This window comes from Colletotrichum aenigma, assembly GCF_013390185.1.
Source record: "Colletotrichum aenigma strain Cg56 chromosome Unknown KSG_Cg56_contig03, whole genome shotgun sequence".
Taxonomy (NCBI): Eukaryota; Fungi; Ascomycota; class Sordariomycetes; order Glomerellales; family Glomerellaceae; genus Colletotrichum; species Colletotrichum aenigma.
Window position 1 is genome coordinate 369,173 of NW_023500909.1, and position 15,113 is coordinate 384,285.

General features: G+C 56.5%; 2 protein-coding genes across 2 annotated transcripts; both read right to left on the reverse strand.

The window, feature by feature from the left end:
* Positions 1–1,013: 1,013 nt before the first annotated feature.
* Positions 1,014–6,453, reverse strand: CGCA056_v004046 (uncharacterized protein; the record flags this gene model as incomplete). The annotated part of the gene is made up of 2 exons (XM_037319302.1): positions 1,014–6,310; positions 6,402–6,453. 2 exons carry the CDS (start codon positions 6,451–6,453, stop codon positions 1,014–1,016), a joined length of 5,349 nt encoding a protein of 1,782 aa, XP_037181578.1.
* A 6,319-nt stretch (positions 6,454–12,772) lies between these two features.
* PHO1-1 (Acid phosphatase PHO1) lies at positions 12,773–14,182 on the reverse strand (the record flags this gene model as incomplete). The annotated part of the gene is made up of 1 exon (XM_037319303.1): positions 12,773–14,182. The coding sequence occupies one exon, from the start codon at positions 14,180–14,182 to the stop codon at positions 12,773–12,775; it is 1,410 nt and encodes a 469-aa protein (XP_037181577.1).
* Positions 14,183–15,113: the final 931 nt, after the last annotated feature.

Consider the following 15,113-nt stretch of genomic DNA (forward strand, 5'->3'; position numbering starts at 1 on the left):
CTACCTGCCGAAAGAATGTCCCGAATAGCACGGAACCCGCAATTCCACGCATCAAAAAAGTATTTAAACCCGAACTTGCAACTCGGATTCCAATTGCAAGAGCTGGACAGCCAAATTGTCGGTGAAAGCCAATTTCTTAAACCCCCTACGCCTGAAGTCACCGCGTTCCAGCGCGTCGCGAACCAAGAGCGGGGCACGCCCGGGGACCCAAGAGCACCCTGGCACCATCCACCCCATCGTCCCTACGCGTCTGCCTGCGATCATTCGACGCGAATGGAACCAGGATAACTTTGTAGGCGAACGTGGAGATTCGAAAGGTTCATCAAAAGAGCAATTTCGCCCGGTGACTGCGGGCGTAAAGGGCTGCTGAAGGTCAGGATCTAGGGAAGGCCGTCACATTGGGATGTCATTGTGCTCCCGAGTGGTTGAGAAAGACACTGACTGATGTAAGCCCAGCGTTTCCAAGTGGATTGGCGATAATGTGGCATTAGGCTTGGGCCAATGACGCCGAAAGCCGACCGGGAGAGACGGCAGAGCTCTACGGCCGGCGGAGCTCTACAGCCGGCTGTCCTCATCTCGCAGTCCGTCGAATTGACGTTCACAATTGTATTGAAAAGTAAAGGGCAAGACACTTGAAAGAAAAACATGTGGCATTCGTAATCGTCTAACCCAAGCCGATATTTCATATCCTAGTCATAATCATACGAAGTGGTATATCCTCCAAAACCATATGCCCGCTGCTAATGTCCCACTGTCTACATGGGTTGAGTGTATCAAAGAAACGAAAAGCATTCGAGCACGTGTTCTGTCCAGTTGTCAAGCGACAACATGCCTACAATACTGACCTCCGCTGTAAATGCCGATGTAAATGCCATGATAAACAAGACCGCACATGCCATCGTGAAATTCCTAGAGTCATTTTCAAAAGAGCCCGCCCCCGGCGCAGCTGGCGAAAGGAAATGCATCAAAATCAAGAGTTATAAACGTAAATGGTTCGCACCTCTATGCAAAGCCTAAGCCATTGCATTGAACTCGTTCTGGCGGAGGAAGGATGTGGCGAGCTCATCGCCGCCTTGCTCTGCCGCCTGGAAGAAGTGGACCGCCACGCACATGAGTGCGGGGTCGCTGCGGACATCTCCATCCTTGAGCCCCGAGTCTTGGCCGGGATGCTGAGCACCGACAGCACCTAAGCTGGAGGAGCCGCCTGAAGCACGGCTTCGGTCTGCAGCATACAGTCTACTGGCACCTGGACCGCTGCGTCCGGAAGTGCCGGCGTACTTGTCCATGACGGCTTGCTTGAAGACCTCGCGAGGCTTCGACAGAGGCAGCGTGGTGCGTTCCACAAGCTCGGGGTTGGATAGGTAAAAGATGGCCAGCTCACGTTGAGCGGTGGGAAGACCCTCCTTGGCCGTTATAGTCCACATCTTTCCTGCCTGCGCCAAGCTGTATGCTGTGGTGACAGGAGGAGGCGAGTCGGTATCCAGCCGCTCGGTACCGTGAAATTGTGTATCGTTTGTGGTTTTGCGAGTACTGGTGTAGACGCCTTGAACCTCGTCCGCTACCTCAATCATGGTACGACAGACCTCTTGCTTGAGGCCTAGCGCTGCAAGACCAGTATCCCAGAAGGCAGTGCCCTTCTCGGTGTTGTCCAGAATTGTTGGGTTGACAAAAGCTGCGATGAATTGCAGGTCACGGAAAAGCGTCTTGGGACGGATAGAAGAGTCGCGGAAGAGAGTTCGGAGGACATTGGTGATGGCGTCTTTGTTCGTCGCGCTGTTGGAGGCGACCGTCCGAGCATCAGAAGTGCCTGGTCTCATTTGGCCACCAACAGTTGGCGGGGAGTTAAGAGGGAACTGCTGGAGAGCATGGGACCGCCTCTCTCTGACATTGTCAATCACCTCCTCGAGAGGGTTGGAGCGACTGTTGACGGTAGACTCATCGGCAGCGGGTGACATGAACTCGGACCGGTTCCATCCAAGTCGGGACTTCTTGGAACCAGTGGCTAGAGAAGCGACAATGAGCTGCTCCAGCTCGTAAAGAGCGCCCAGTTTGGCGTGAGGGTTTGGGTGAACGCTGAACATGCGGAGGAGTCGTTGGAAGGCCTTCTTAAAGGGAAACTCGGGAGTCGATTCCTTGGCAGGCTGCTTGGAACGGGTGGAGATGGTCTCAGTGGTGGCTGCAGAGGTGTCGTTGCCTGGAGTGCTGCCTGTTTCCGTCGTCTCGGAGTTCTTGTCGGTTTCTCCGGCTCCTCGCAAGTTTCCAAAACTCTTCTTCTTCTCAATGACACGCAGCTTGCCTGACTTGCCCGTCCGGCGTGCTCGTCTGTCGAGCGAGTCGCGTCGATCAATGCACTCTTGGCCCAAAGTCGAAAACCAATCATCGGTCTCTGCGCCGCGAGCAAATACAAGCGTACCGAGATCAGAGAGGAGAAGGCTGACCAAAGTCTGGCGCAGCTCGTTGAGAAAACGGGCCTTCTCTTCGGAGAGTCGCTGTTGATGCACCGTCTCATTGGACGATGCCGAGGTGCCTGGTCGACCGATGGAGTGACTGGCGTGAGAGCCAAGGGAGTGTTGCTGGAAGGAGGCGGACAGATTTGTCACGCTTGTCGTGGGAGACTGGGCCCGAGACGTGGTAGAGCTCGGTGAGATGGCCGACTGGAAAGGTGACCAGAACGTAGAACTAGAGTCGATGGTGTGGACAGGCGAAGAAACGCCAAAGTAGTCCGGTCCATCGACGATGTCGGACAAGACGGTGCTTGCCCTTGAGAAACGGTAGCTGCCAGAGTCGAAGGACTGCTGACTAGAATTGTGAGCTGACATGGCTCGGAGATCCCGAACAGAGTTGGGACGACCAGTAGACATGAATCGTCGCTCGGGGTCGCTCATGACGCTAGCAGAATCGTCCCAGTTGTGTTCTCTGTCGCGGGGACCTTTGTTGTTGTTGGTCTCCAGGTTGCGCCTGTCGCGTTGGTAGAGCTCGCTCGACCAAAGGACTGGGCCGTCCATGATGGACTCTCCGATCAACTTGGAGATACAGGTGTCCACCTCGCAGGTAAACCTGTGAATCCTCTCTTCTCCGCAGCAAAAGTTCTCGACTCCAGCTTGTTGAAGCCAGCGTGATGTCTTGTCCGCTTGGTCGTCACTCAGCTTGTTGGGGCCACCCTGCTCTTCTGAAGCTGCAAGCAGGTCCATGATCTGAGTCTCAGTGCGGTACAGGTAGCTGGATGCGGGTGCTCGAGCCAGATGGGCACGGTTGCGTTGGTAGGAGTTGTAACGCCGGGGCATTCCCATCGTCTTGAGAGCTGCGCAAATGTTGCGACTCTGTTCGTAAGGCGCAGAGTTGCGGACGTCAGTGACGTACCACATCTTGTCACGAAGAGCACGCAATCTCTTCATCATGGCCTCAATAAGACCTTCGTGACGCTCTTGGCTCTGCTTCAACCAGACGAGCCACGCGTCGTACTCCTCGATGGCAGATGCGCAACGGCGGATGGAGTCTCTGGGGCCGCGAGAGAAGATGTTCAGAAGAATGGCAAAGCCGTTGCGCCTAAGAGACTCTGAACTGAGAGCATTGAGTTGCTGCAAGGTCTTCCAATAAAGGTGCGCTGAGACGAAATCTGCTTGGGCTCGTGACTGGGAGGATGCTGCGTTCAGCATGGCAACGAGGACGGAAGGCGGCTCAGTCTCGTGGCCTTCGGAAATTTCCGAGTCTTGCACAGACGCAGTATCCTTGGATTGTAAATCGCCTTGACTTGCTTGCGCTTCGACCTCGCGCCGGCGATAGGGATTCCTGCTGGGTGTGGACTTTTCAGCAGTGATAATCTTGTTCTTCGATCGGTACTTCTTGATGCCAGTGGCGCGGTTGCTGAATTGGGCCCGGCCCCCTTGGGGTTCAATGCTCTGGGGTATCTCATAGTCCTCAACGAGTTTCAGGATGGAGTCTCGGAGTTGATGGTAATCCTTGTCCAATTCAGGCTTGTCGTCAATCTCATCATCGTCAGTATCACTTGTTGAGGAGTTTTCCTCCTCTTCGACTTCCTCGTCTGGATCATAAGTCATCTGGCTGGACAAGCTGTTTCCATCCGCAGAGATGAACAAGACAGCCCAACGTTCGGCACACGGGTGGCAGGAGCCTTGGATGACATCCATTCCAACCTGAGAACTCATTTCCCGTAAAGCAAAGCGAAGGCGGTAGCCGTCGTCCTCGTAGTTGCTGAGTCGCCGTTGAGACAAAGGATCTAAAACAGGGGGCGAGTACCGTTGGGGTGAGCCGGTCCGTTGCTCCTCTATGTTGGTCTCTCGAGACGTCGTGGCATCGCTGAGAACCGACGACGCACTCGTGCTGAGAATGGAGGCTGTTTCAAAGTTTTGTCGACTGCCTGCCATGGAGATGGGCTGCGAGATTGCCGAGAAGCCAGAAATAGATGGTGCACCGGATCTCAGCCCGCTAGACTGAGACATGGGACGACGCTCAGGGAACAGGGCGTTCACCAGAGTGACCAAGTCAGCGGGGCTGACAACCAAGTAGGGGTGAACTTCAACAGTCTCGCGGAGGGAGGTAATGGAGCGAGCGGGAAGTAGCCGAGGCGGAGGCCTCTGAGAGCGAGATCGCTTGAAGCGGTTCAGGATACTCTCAACGTGCTCCTGAATCTTGGGTGGCGTAGAAACAGTTCCCTTCTTGTTCCAGGTGATTTCCACAACAAGCTGGGACGCCCTCATGGCAACCTGTTTAAGGATCTTCTGACGCCCGTACTCGGTAATGTGGTACTCGCCCATAAGGCCATGGCTCTCCGGGTGGATGACAACGCCAAGTAAAAAGCTTGAGAAGAGCCACTTGTATACAAACCAATTGCGAGTGCCTTCGACAAGCTTGCTGTCCAGCTTCCTCAGGATTGCGTTGCCCAACTCGATGAGGCCCTCGGGAATGCCTGTTGCGTCCTCGTCGTCAATGATTTCAAACAGCTCGTTAACGGCGCGGTCGTAAAATTCCTCGGCAGCGATACTGTCCTTGGAAGTCCAGTCTGCCAGGTTGAATCGGGTTCCATGCTGATCCTCGGCCTTGTCCAGAAGAAATGCGCCATCCTCAAGGATCTTCATCAAGTACCACTCCATGTTGGACTTTCCAGACCAGTCACGCATGGCCGTCCAGACATTGAGAACAGATATCAGCATAGGCTCGCTAGCAGACTTGGACTCCGTTATGAGCCGTGCCAGGGCCGTTCCCCAGATCTCGGTGCGCCTCCGGTCTTCGGCACTGTCAGGTCCAGCAGAGTTGGCGAAGCAGGTGTGTACTAAAGCCGATAGGGGATCGTGCCTCTGGAAGGAGAGCAGGCGCTCGATCGCAGTGGGCAGGTGGGCGGGCGTTCGGCTGCTAGATCCCATGTGGCCCCGGGTGTTAGAGCGGCCATGGTAAGGCAGCACAGATTCAACAGGCTCAAGTCCTTGGTGGAAACTAGTAAAAGCGTTCAATTCTGCGGGTGTTAGAGAACACAACCTCGTAGCCAAATAGTCTGGGTTTGTCCGGATCTGGGTCAGAAAGTTGAGAAATATTTCCCGAATAGATGCGGGCAGTTCAGATAGAAAAGGGGTCATAGAACCAAGAGAACTGGCACCCGACGTTGATTTGGGTGGGGTTTCCAGGCTTTCCGAGGAGGCCAAGGCCGGTGATTGCAGCGAGTCCAGCTCCGGCTCCAACAGTGCGTAACGACGCAACTCGTCGCAGCTTTTGCGCACATCGTGAATGGCGTTAAAGAGGGCAGAAAAGGTCTTTTTGTCATCGGAGCGGAAGCAATCGACCAAGTTCTTCCGGGCAATCTCACCACAGCGATTCAAACGGGCAGACAGTGCTGTAGAAATGAGGTTTCTCTGCAAACGAATCCTTGTGTTTGCGCGCTTGCGCTCCTGATACTTGGACAACCTCACCAGGTGGGCAAGTTCCTCCAAAGTTGTGGCATCGGGTTCGGGGGCCATGTGAGGGTTCGTGTACAAAGAGGGATCTGGGAGCAGGGCCTTGCGGACGGCTGGTGAAGCCGTCTTTTCGGCGACTGGCGAGGGCGTGTCCTCCTGGGAAGTCTCCATTGCGGCCTTAACAGGAGACGAAGCAGTGGGCGTCACAGCCTGGGCTATTACGGGTTTTTGGTGGGAGCCTCTTCGGGGGACGTCTTCGCTTCGGCGGACGGGCAGGGCTACAGCCTCGGGGGTTTGTGTGGGACTTGGAGATCGCTGCTGACGGCGGGATCTGAAGGAGGTATTGTAACTCTCGGAAGGAGGAGTCGGAGATCGCGGAGGGTTCGCGCCATCTTGTGAAGCAGCTGCGGCGGACAAGCAGCGTTGGTCAGCACGGGGGAGCACACAAGCAAGGAGCCGTGGTTAGGCGCCAGGGCAGGCGGGTGTGCGACGTACGAGCAGACACTATGCGGACGGGCGATGAAAGAGAACGCTGCATGGAAATCATAATGCAAACATTAGAAGAATCGGTGGGAAGACAGGCGGGCAGCTTCAGCTTGAGCAATAGCAGCAGCTGTGGCGCAACTCGGAAGCTGTGCTGTCGCGACCGTCTGATGCGGGATGTGCGCTGTTGGGGACGAAGCTCGTCCTCGTTGGTGGTGGTGGTGGATCTGAAGTCTGCTTCGGCGGGGCAGACTGGGCGGCAAGAGGGGAGGGGAAGAGATGGGGAGGCCGGCGCAATGCCAGTTCCTCGCGGATTCGGGCTCGGTCGAGTGTCGACGATCGAGGTCGGGAAGCAAAGATGCTTGGTGTTTTGAGAGGTTCCTGAAAGAAGGAAAACAAATACGCCGTGGTAGCAAGAGCGGAAGGTCTGGTCGCGGCTTGTGTTTAAGGTATTCGGGAGGAAGGGACGGGACAAGAAGGACAAGGGTCGCAAGGCGAGAGAGAAGTGGGAGGCACAGCACGGTCAGGAAAGGCAAGGAACGGGCAACGGCAACAGCAAGGGGTGGCTTGGTTCCATTTGGGTTGGTCTGGAGGGAAGGTACCGCGGTACGTCACGCTGGTCAGGTACCAGGCGGTTGAGGCAGACCGGGTACAAGGAAGCGACCTGGCGACGTGCAGGAGGAGACGTGGAGCAGGAACGAACGACAGCAACAGCGACGACGACAACAGCGACGACGACAACAGCAACGGCAACAGCAACACCACGCTACGCTACGGGAAAGAGCAGGGAGCCCACGCTGAGGTGAGAGGCGAGAAGTGGGCAGCTGCACCACACCTGGTCAGTGCCGGCGCCAGCTGGACTGCAAGGGAACAGCTCACCACCGCCCTCCCCTTCCCCCTCCACCGTCTCCACGCCCGACTCGCTGGACACCGGTATTTTGGTCAAGGACCGTCGGGTCAACAGGGGCCAACCTGATGGGGCCGCTCCCCGGAACCAGGACCGACCGGGCACGAGGAGGCCAGCGGTTAAGCATGGAAGGGACCTCGCTGTGAGGAAAAGGCCGCGGCCTCGGAGGCAGGAGCCATGGAGAAGCCAGAAGCCAGCGCAGAGGGAACTTTGCGCAGTACCTTACCTACGGTAGTTCCAGATGGTTCCTTCCATTTCCCAAAACCGATGTGGAGGGATAGACCATGGCACTGCTGCGAACTGCTGGCGGATCCTTGACTTGCCTTACTTGCCTCTGGTTATATGGAGGGAAGGCATGGATGACCACTCGCAGCTGCACAGAGTGAGGAATATTTCAAGGCAGGTACACACACACACACATAATCACGACGCGAGGCAGGAGGTACAGACGAAATACACCGCGCCTCTTTCCCAGGTACCTGACCTGGGTTGATCTCTCTCAGGGCAGGCGCGCATTTCCCGCCCCATGAAGAAGGAACGTCTGTGGAAGCTTACCTCAGGCGAGGCGAGGAGAGGAGGCAGGAAGGCGGCGTGGGGTAAGGGCTGGACGAGTGATGGAGGGCACCGAGGGGAAGGAGGGAAACGGGCCTAGACCAAACACAGCTAGCAGCAACGGACAGAGCGCGCCTCTCCCACCTGCCACTTCACACTTCGCACACAAAACCCGCGAAATGGAGGAAGAGCAAGAAGAAGCAGGCGCTGCAGGGCAGGTGCAGCTGCACCAACCCAACCCAACACCTGCGGGTGAGGTGGGAACAGAGATTGGACGAAAACGGTCGCCGCCAACGCCAGCGCCAACGCACACCCGCACTAGAAGGAAAGGAGGAAGACAAGAAAAAAAAAGAAGAATCACAGCAGAGGAAAGACACAATGGCCAACGCTCAAATTCCCATTCAACAAATCGAATCCCCGTCCTGGTCGGCAGCCACCACCACCGCCGCCGCCGTTATCACAATCACTAATCAGAACCAACACCAGCATCAGCATCAGCACCATCAAACCGTCGACACCACAAGAGAGACATTGAGGTTTTTGCTTTTGTTTTGCTTCTGTCTCGACGAGCGCTACCATGGATCATGGACTATCGTGGGTACTCAGACCCGACCGACCCAGAGCAGCCGGGGCCAACCACAGCGACCGCATGACATTTCTTTTTATTGAATTCGCCATCGTCATCTCCTCTGCTTAAGCTGTCCCTGTCTCACCCCAAAGACAACGCAGACAGGCCCGAATGGACAGGGAGCTGCCTGAATTGGGGTCTGCTGCAGAGTACTTCACCACCTCATCCTTCTTCAACCGGACAACTACCGTCGTCGCCGCCTTGTCAAGTTGTCGCTTGTCGCTTGTCGTACGCTCCACGACAGCAGCAGTCACTTGAGGTGCCTCCCGTCCGTTGCCTCGGTGCCTCCTCGCCGTCGCGTCTCACTGCCCGTCGGCTGTCCTGTCGTGCAAGGTCGGACACGCCTGTCGCTGCACCGATTCAGATACGTACTCGTCAATTATTCGCCAGCGCCACTGGCCATGCAGCAGATGACTGCTGCCCTGCGAGATGGCCAGCTGTACCCGCCTGGAACCGGAGGCACACATACAGCTGCACAAATGCAGTATTTCTTTCGGCCCCGGGGGGAGAGCCAGACGAGAGAGAGGCAGAGGCAGAGGCGGTCTGCAGCAACAGCGAATGCATTTCCGTATCTCGGGGCCCAGAGAAGGGATGCATGCGGTACGGAGTACACATCTCCATTGATGCACCTGTGAGGATACAGACAGAGAGTACCGTACAGCCCCTCGGCCGCTCCATGCCATGCCATGCCATGCTAGCCGTCCACTTCGTCGTGTGTCTCTCAACAAGTCGGACAAATCAAGCTTCACCGACGGACGATACGAATACCGCGGTACATGCAACGACAGCGAACAACTGACAGGGCAGGTAGCGGTCCAGCCGACGCGCATCAGTCAAAAATTACCTCTGCTTCTGGCCGCTGGATGAGTTGGCATGCATAGCCTTTGGCCCTCTTGTTTTACATGCTCGGCCACCCTGCTTGCCTGTCTGCGTCCTCTCCTCCAGACCAGACCCCAAGAGACCTCCAGCACCCACGACCACCAACCAACCGCACCGCACTGAGGGCTGCCCTGGTCGCCCGCTATCCAATCTGCGTCCTCCACGAGGCTGGCACGCCATGCCAACGCATCACAGGGCCCAATCAACCCCAGCCAGCCCAACCAGCATCAACCCACACCACCCGCTTCACCACCACCCTCGACAACCTCGACACCACTTCCCATCGCTGCAGCCAATCGCCCACTACCGAGCCGCTCTCCTGCCACCGTCCTGCACCTGCGACCTCGTCGCCGCCGCCGCACCAAAGGCCTGTTCAAATGCTGACCGGGGGGCTATCGACAGACCGACTGGTGAACCTCACGCATCCATCCGACTTCCTGAACGCCGGACTGCACCACGAGAGGTCAATTGCAAAGGCCAAGTTTCGGTCAAGTTCTTCAGCGCTGACTTCGCCTTCGTCGACACGCACTCACCGTTGATAGATATCCCTCTTACTTTGCCACATGACCGAGGTATTATCTCGGCCAGCTAGGGGCAGGTATCTGCGCGATGCACGATAATTGGAGACGACAACGTCGCACATGACAAGAGGCCTCTCCAGCAGCAAACGCCACGCACTGGGCTCGCATTCACGGCGCGACGTCCTCTTGATGCAACATTTATCCCGCCCATTTCCACCCCGTCTTCCATGTCGCGTCTGGTGTGGGAGACCCGGCCTCTAAATTGGCCTCTACCACGCTGCTGGAAAGATCCAGCCACTTGCGCCGCCCGAGTGGTATCACGATGATTTCGTGCCACAACCGCCCGCCATCCCCTTGAAGAGTCCAGTCACGGTACCAGAATACCCTTCCATCCCGCTTCTGGCCGCCGACAGATCGCTCGTTTCATGCACGTCAGATTCGCCAGTCGACCACCTTCGTTCATCCGAAACCAAATTCCCCATTCGCCAAGTCGCCCCTTGTCCTTCCTGCGTCCTCCCGTCCCCGGCCACCCTATCGCGCCCAAGATGATGCGGGTCTTGCGAGTATTTTGAGGCCCCTTTTCTTGTTTATCTCGCATACGCTGTCCTCGTGAGGTTGTTCCTGCCCCCTCAACTCGCCCTTGCCCAAGGCATTGACCGGACCTGGATTACCGCCAGCTCAAGCAACCCAATGAGTGGATGCGGCCCCAGCCGTATCAAGATCTGGTCATTCCACACCGCGATTTTCTCGTGGGAGCAGCCGTTCCGGGTTCTTGACGAGTACCGAGTTGCATCAGCACGTGGAGGCGTTGTGTCTTGGAACCAACCAATTAGTCGCCCAGCGACAACACGACGGGCCCGTCAGCCGACACATGACCTCTTGACGCAATCCTTCCCAATCCCCATTAACACCGCGTTCTTAATGGGCCATTGAGGTTAGGGCTGCATATGCCATCGCTGGGTAATCTGCACTCCCGGCGCTAGTCCACAGGCATCCGCCTAGTAATTGGCCCCATCGACGTTTCTGTCGTGTCACTCATGTTGTTGTCAGGGTTTCGGCGCGAGTTGCTGGGGGGCTATGTAAACATTGATCTGCGCGAACCTGGTTGATTCGTCCGTTTGACTTCATGCCAGGTGTTCCAGAAGCGTTCTTGATCGGATTGCTCGGCGGTTTCCGCACACTCGCAAGAGCCAAGGATAATGCAACTCATCGGCCGTTGGGTTTCCCTCTGTTAGCCGCGGTCTCCTGTCCCAGGCATGATCGACTATGATGTTGAAAGCCTTGGCAGTAAATGATTTGGGAAAGTGTCTCCAGATGAGTCTCCGCACACTGCCAGCCTTCGCAAGTTCATCTGAGTGCTCCTCTTCAGAGGGTCAGGGGCTATATTGACTAACACCGGTATATCCCGAAGCCTCCCCAAGCTTTATGGACATGAACATGGCTGAGTATGGGTGGCTTTGGAGCCCCACAAGCGTTCATATGTTGCCAGATTCTGGTTGTGTCATTTGCCAACTCCTAGCAATCGCTGATGCCTTGGATCCATGGTGAATCGTAGTGCCCATTGCTCATAGACCAATTCAATAGAACTTTCATGGGAACAGTTTCTCAACAAAGCAGCCCCACTGTCGGCTTCTGGAACCGGTCCTGCCGTCGTTCTTATCTGTGGTCGGAATAGTCTGTGGATGTCTTCTTGATTCTCAACCAACTTGATGTGACCCACTAAGTTGGAGTTCAGATGATGTCGTCGTATGAATCGAATTTGCTGCTTTGGGGACCATGAGTGAGAATCTCTGCGTCGAAGAGTCTAGGCTTTACTCGATTCCTTTACGCTATGAAAGGAAGACACGCTCTGGCTGCTGTTCAGATTGCACAGCGTTCTCGGACCCTACTGTGGTGACCATGTCAAGCGTCATGCCGGGCACAAGTGGAGCATCATAATCGGCGCGAAATGCCGGTGCCGAATGGGTTTGAGCAGTTGGTGCATGCGTGCGAGGGCTATGCGGAACGTCATATTCTCGGGTGACATGTGGTGGAGGAACGCATGCGCGAAAGGTGAAAGCCTACTAGCTTCGAGTCCATGCGACATATCAGGGATCAAATATGTCGGTATAAGTATTCCGTCCGTAGCATTTCGATGGGATCTAAACCACCTGAAATTGTTTTACCGTAGTCAGCAGTGAGAAATAACACGCCCCGAAGCATATTCAGACTGAATCGACGTCGTTCACTAAACCCGAAGGAGTCCCTGGTTGAAGAAGGATGGCCAGCGGACTAGAGAGTATCAATCGGATCGTGAGAACGAGAGAGGATGGCAGGGAGGGGAAGCCATTGAAAAGAGGCGTCGCTTACTGCGCCGTGTTTGAATGCTTCACTTCACGCTGCAGTATCAAGTCGAATGAGCGAAACACACCATAGCAGAGAATGTCGTCAAGGGAGACTGTGATTCAACCAAATCACATAGTTCGTGGCACAGCTCACCGGGGTTTATAAGACTGAAATGAGTTATAGCATCGTGCGAGCAAACATTCTGCAGCTACCAGTCGATGATGCTGGTATGGCTGAAATGGTGGTGAATGAAGCAGGAACTTCATCCATGAGGTGATGATGCGTGTGGTCGACGATCTGACGCCAGTTGTTCTCATAGTCTTTCAACTTGACGCGCCATGTGGAAGCTGTCAAGTTGGTCAGTATCGATAGACAAACTCCCGAGCACTATACAGGTCCCGAGATATAGATGTTTCGATCAGGTCACTACGGTCAGGCTCGCTCGAGGGTCGCTGGAGAAACTGAACAGTCCATATCAGAGAGCAAGCCAAGAAAGTCGCTGGCTCACATCGGAGATGAATTTACAGTTGATTAACAATTATAATTATAATATGCACATCCTGGAAACTATTTACTGGAACGTGGCCGTGTACCTCTTCCCGACCGTCGTCCCATTCCCAACAGACTGATCCTGATATATCGACATGACATCAGTGCTGTTATCATACTCCACGCCACACTTCTCCGAGAACCCGGTGAACCTCTCCACGCGGTCCTGAATATACGTCTCAAACCCGCTGCGCGAGCACGTCGTGCCCGGGCCGTCCGCGCAATCCGGCAACGGCTGCGGCGAGCTGTTCACCAGCACGCGGTAGTACTCCCCGTCCTCGTACCCGTAGCTGCCGGTGCAGTTCAACCTTTCGATCGCGATGTTGCTCAGGAACGACAGGATGTTGGAGCTGCGCCACGCGCGGCGGTAGTTGATCCTGTCCAGGGGAAAGGTCGCGTTGATGTCGGCCGCGGCGCCGAAGCCGGGCTCCGAGTTGTTGAAGAGCCCCATCGCGACGAGGACCATGGGCGGCATCTCGCGGTGGGTGAAGCTCACGTACAGGTCCTCGTCGGCGGCGTCTGCCATGAGCAGATTCGCGGTGGCGTTGAGCCAGGGCATGCCGACGTAGGGGGCGACGTTGTTGCCGTAGCCGACGTTGTAGTGGTAGCGGATGTCTTCGGTGTACTCCCAGCCGAGCCAGTCGTCGGGGGAGAAGAGGTCGAGGTCGCAGAAGGGGGAGCGGCCGCGGATGACGGTCTCGTAGCCGCAGAGCTGCTGCATGCCGAAGACGTCGTTGACGGTGAAGTTGAAGTCGGCGGCGAGGGCGTTGAGGCGCTTCGTGATGGGGGTCGCGAACTTTTCCTGGAATTTCCCGGACTGCTCGCTGCCGGCGGAGGAGGAGTAGGCCGGGCAGGCCTTGTAGGGGGTCAGGCTGTCGGCGCCGGACTCCTTGCCCTCGTAGACAGAGACGACGTTCATGGTGTCGTCGTCGATTTCGAGGCCGCGCACGAGGGACTGGGCGGACTTGAAGGTGCGCTCGGCGGAGGAGGTCCAGACGCGCTGGGGGAGCTTGAGGTTGGGGTAGCGGAACTCGAGGTCGACGCCGAGCTGGGTGGCCTCGAGGCGGCCGACGCGGGTGAGGATGGAGGTCTCGGCCTCGGAGACGGGGGCGTCCCAGTCGGCGAGGAAGCTGAGGGAGGGGACCTTGGACCAGTCGAGGCTGGTCTTGTTGCCGAGCTTCTCGAGGAAGGGCTCGATGTACTCCTCAAAGTCGAAGTCGTTGGCGTAGATGGCGGCGTGGCGGACGAGGTAGGCGGCGCGGGATGCGGTGCAGCCCTGGGGCGCGTCGGGGGAGGCCGGGGGGTCTTGGGGCTCGAAGTAGGGTGCGATGCCGCCGAGGTGCTCCAGGGGGTTGAATTTGTATGTTGAGTAGAGCGTTGATGCTGAGGTGTAGGCCACGAGGGGCAGGAGTTGGAGGAGCTTGCCGGCCATTGTGGTGTAAGTTCGCACTCAGGCGATGGGGTATCACTAATCGCACTTCGGTAAAGACAGCGGAGAGGCTTTGGATTTTCACCAAGTGGCTTGGCTAGGGGTGGGAGAGAGAGCCTCGAAGGAGATTTATACGACCATGCTGGACATCTCGACCAGGGCTGCGTTCAGTAACGGTGAGATCATTGAGGAGCCCGGAAAGGTGCTGCTGAGTGAATGAGTGGAATGAATGAGATGGAATGGATCCTGGTCCTGGTCCTGGTAGCGGGAGCCGGGTGCAAACAGTGGCAGCCAGCCCACTTTTACCCCCCGGTCCCTCCGACGGACTCCGACGTCACTGGCCGTTGTTTTCTGGGCCCCAACGACCGCCGCCCACGCGCTATTCGCACTGGACCACCCGACGGCGACCAGCCCAGAGGCGAGCAACCACGCGGCGCGGGGCCTATGCCTTCTTTGTCTTCCCCACATTCAGCAAGCCTGCTTTTTTTCTCTCTTTTTCGTGCCTGGCGGCTCTGCTCTACGTCATGACGTTGGACGAACAGCCTCCAGGCATACATGATCATCGGCAGGCAAACGTGTTGCGGCTCTTGCGATTGGTGACCACACTCTCCCGATGGCATTGCTGAAAATTTCCGGGGGGCTCCAAGGTACCGAACGCGCTGGATTGGTCGAGAATCTCGGCAGTCTGATGATCGCTACGTAAGGCCCGTCTTGATGCTGTGCTGTGCGACCATAACAGACCGAGAATCGCAATGTCTCTAGATTGTTCTGTTTCGAGCGTCAATCAGGTTTGCGGCGCGAGGCATCTTCACGCGGGGGGTATGGTTGACGCCATCATTCAGTTGTTCGGTTGACTGGGGGAACTTTTCGTATTCGTTCATCTGACGACCGCGGCACATCATCAGTTCGGACGGTGCCTGTGCGCAGAAGGTGG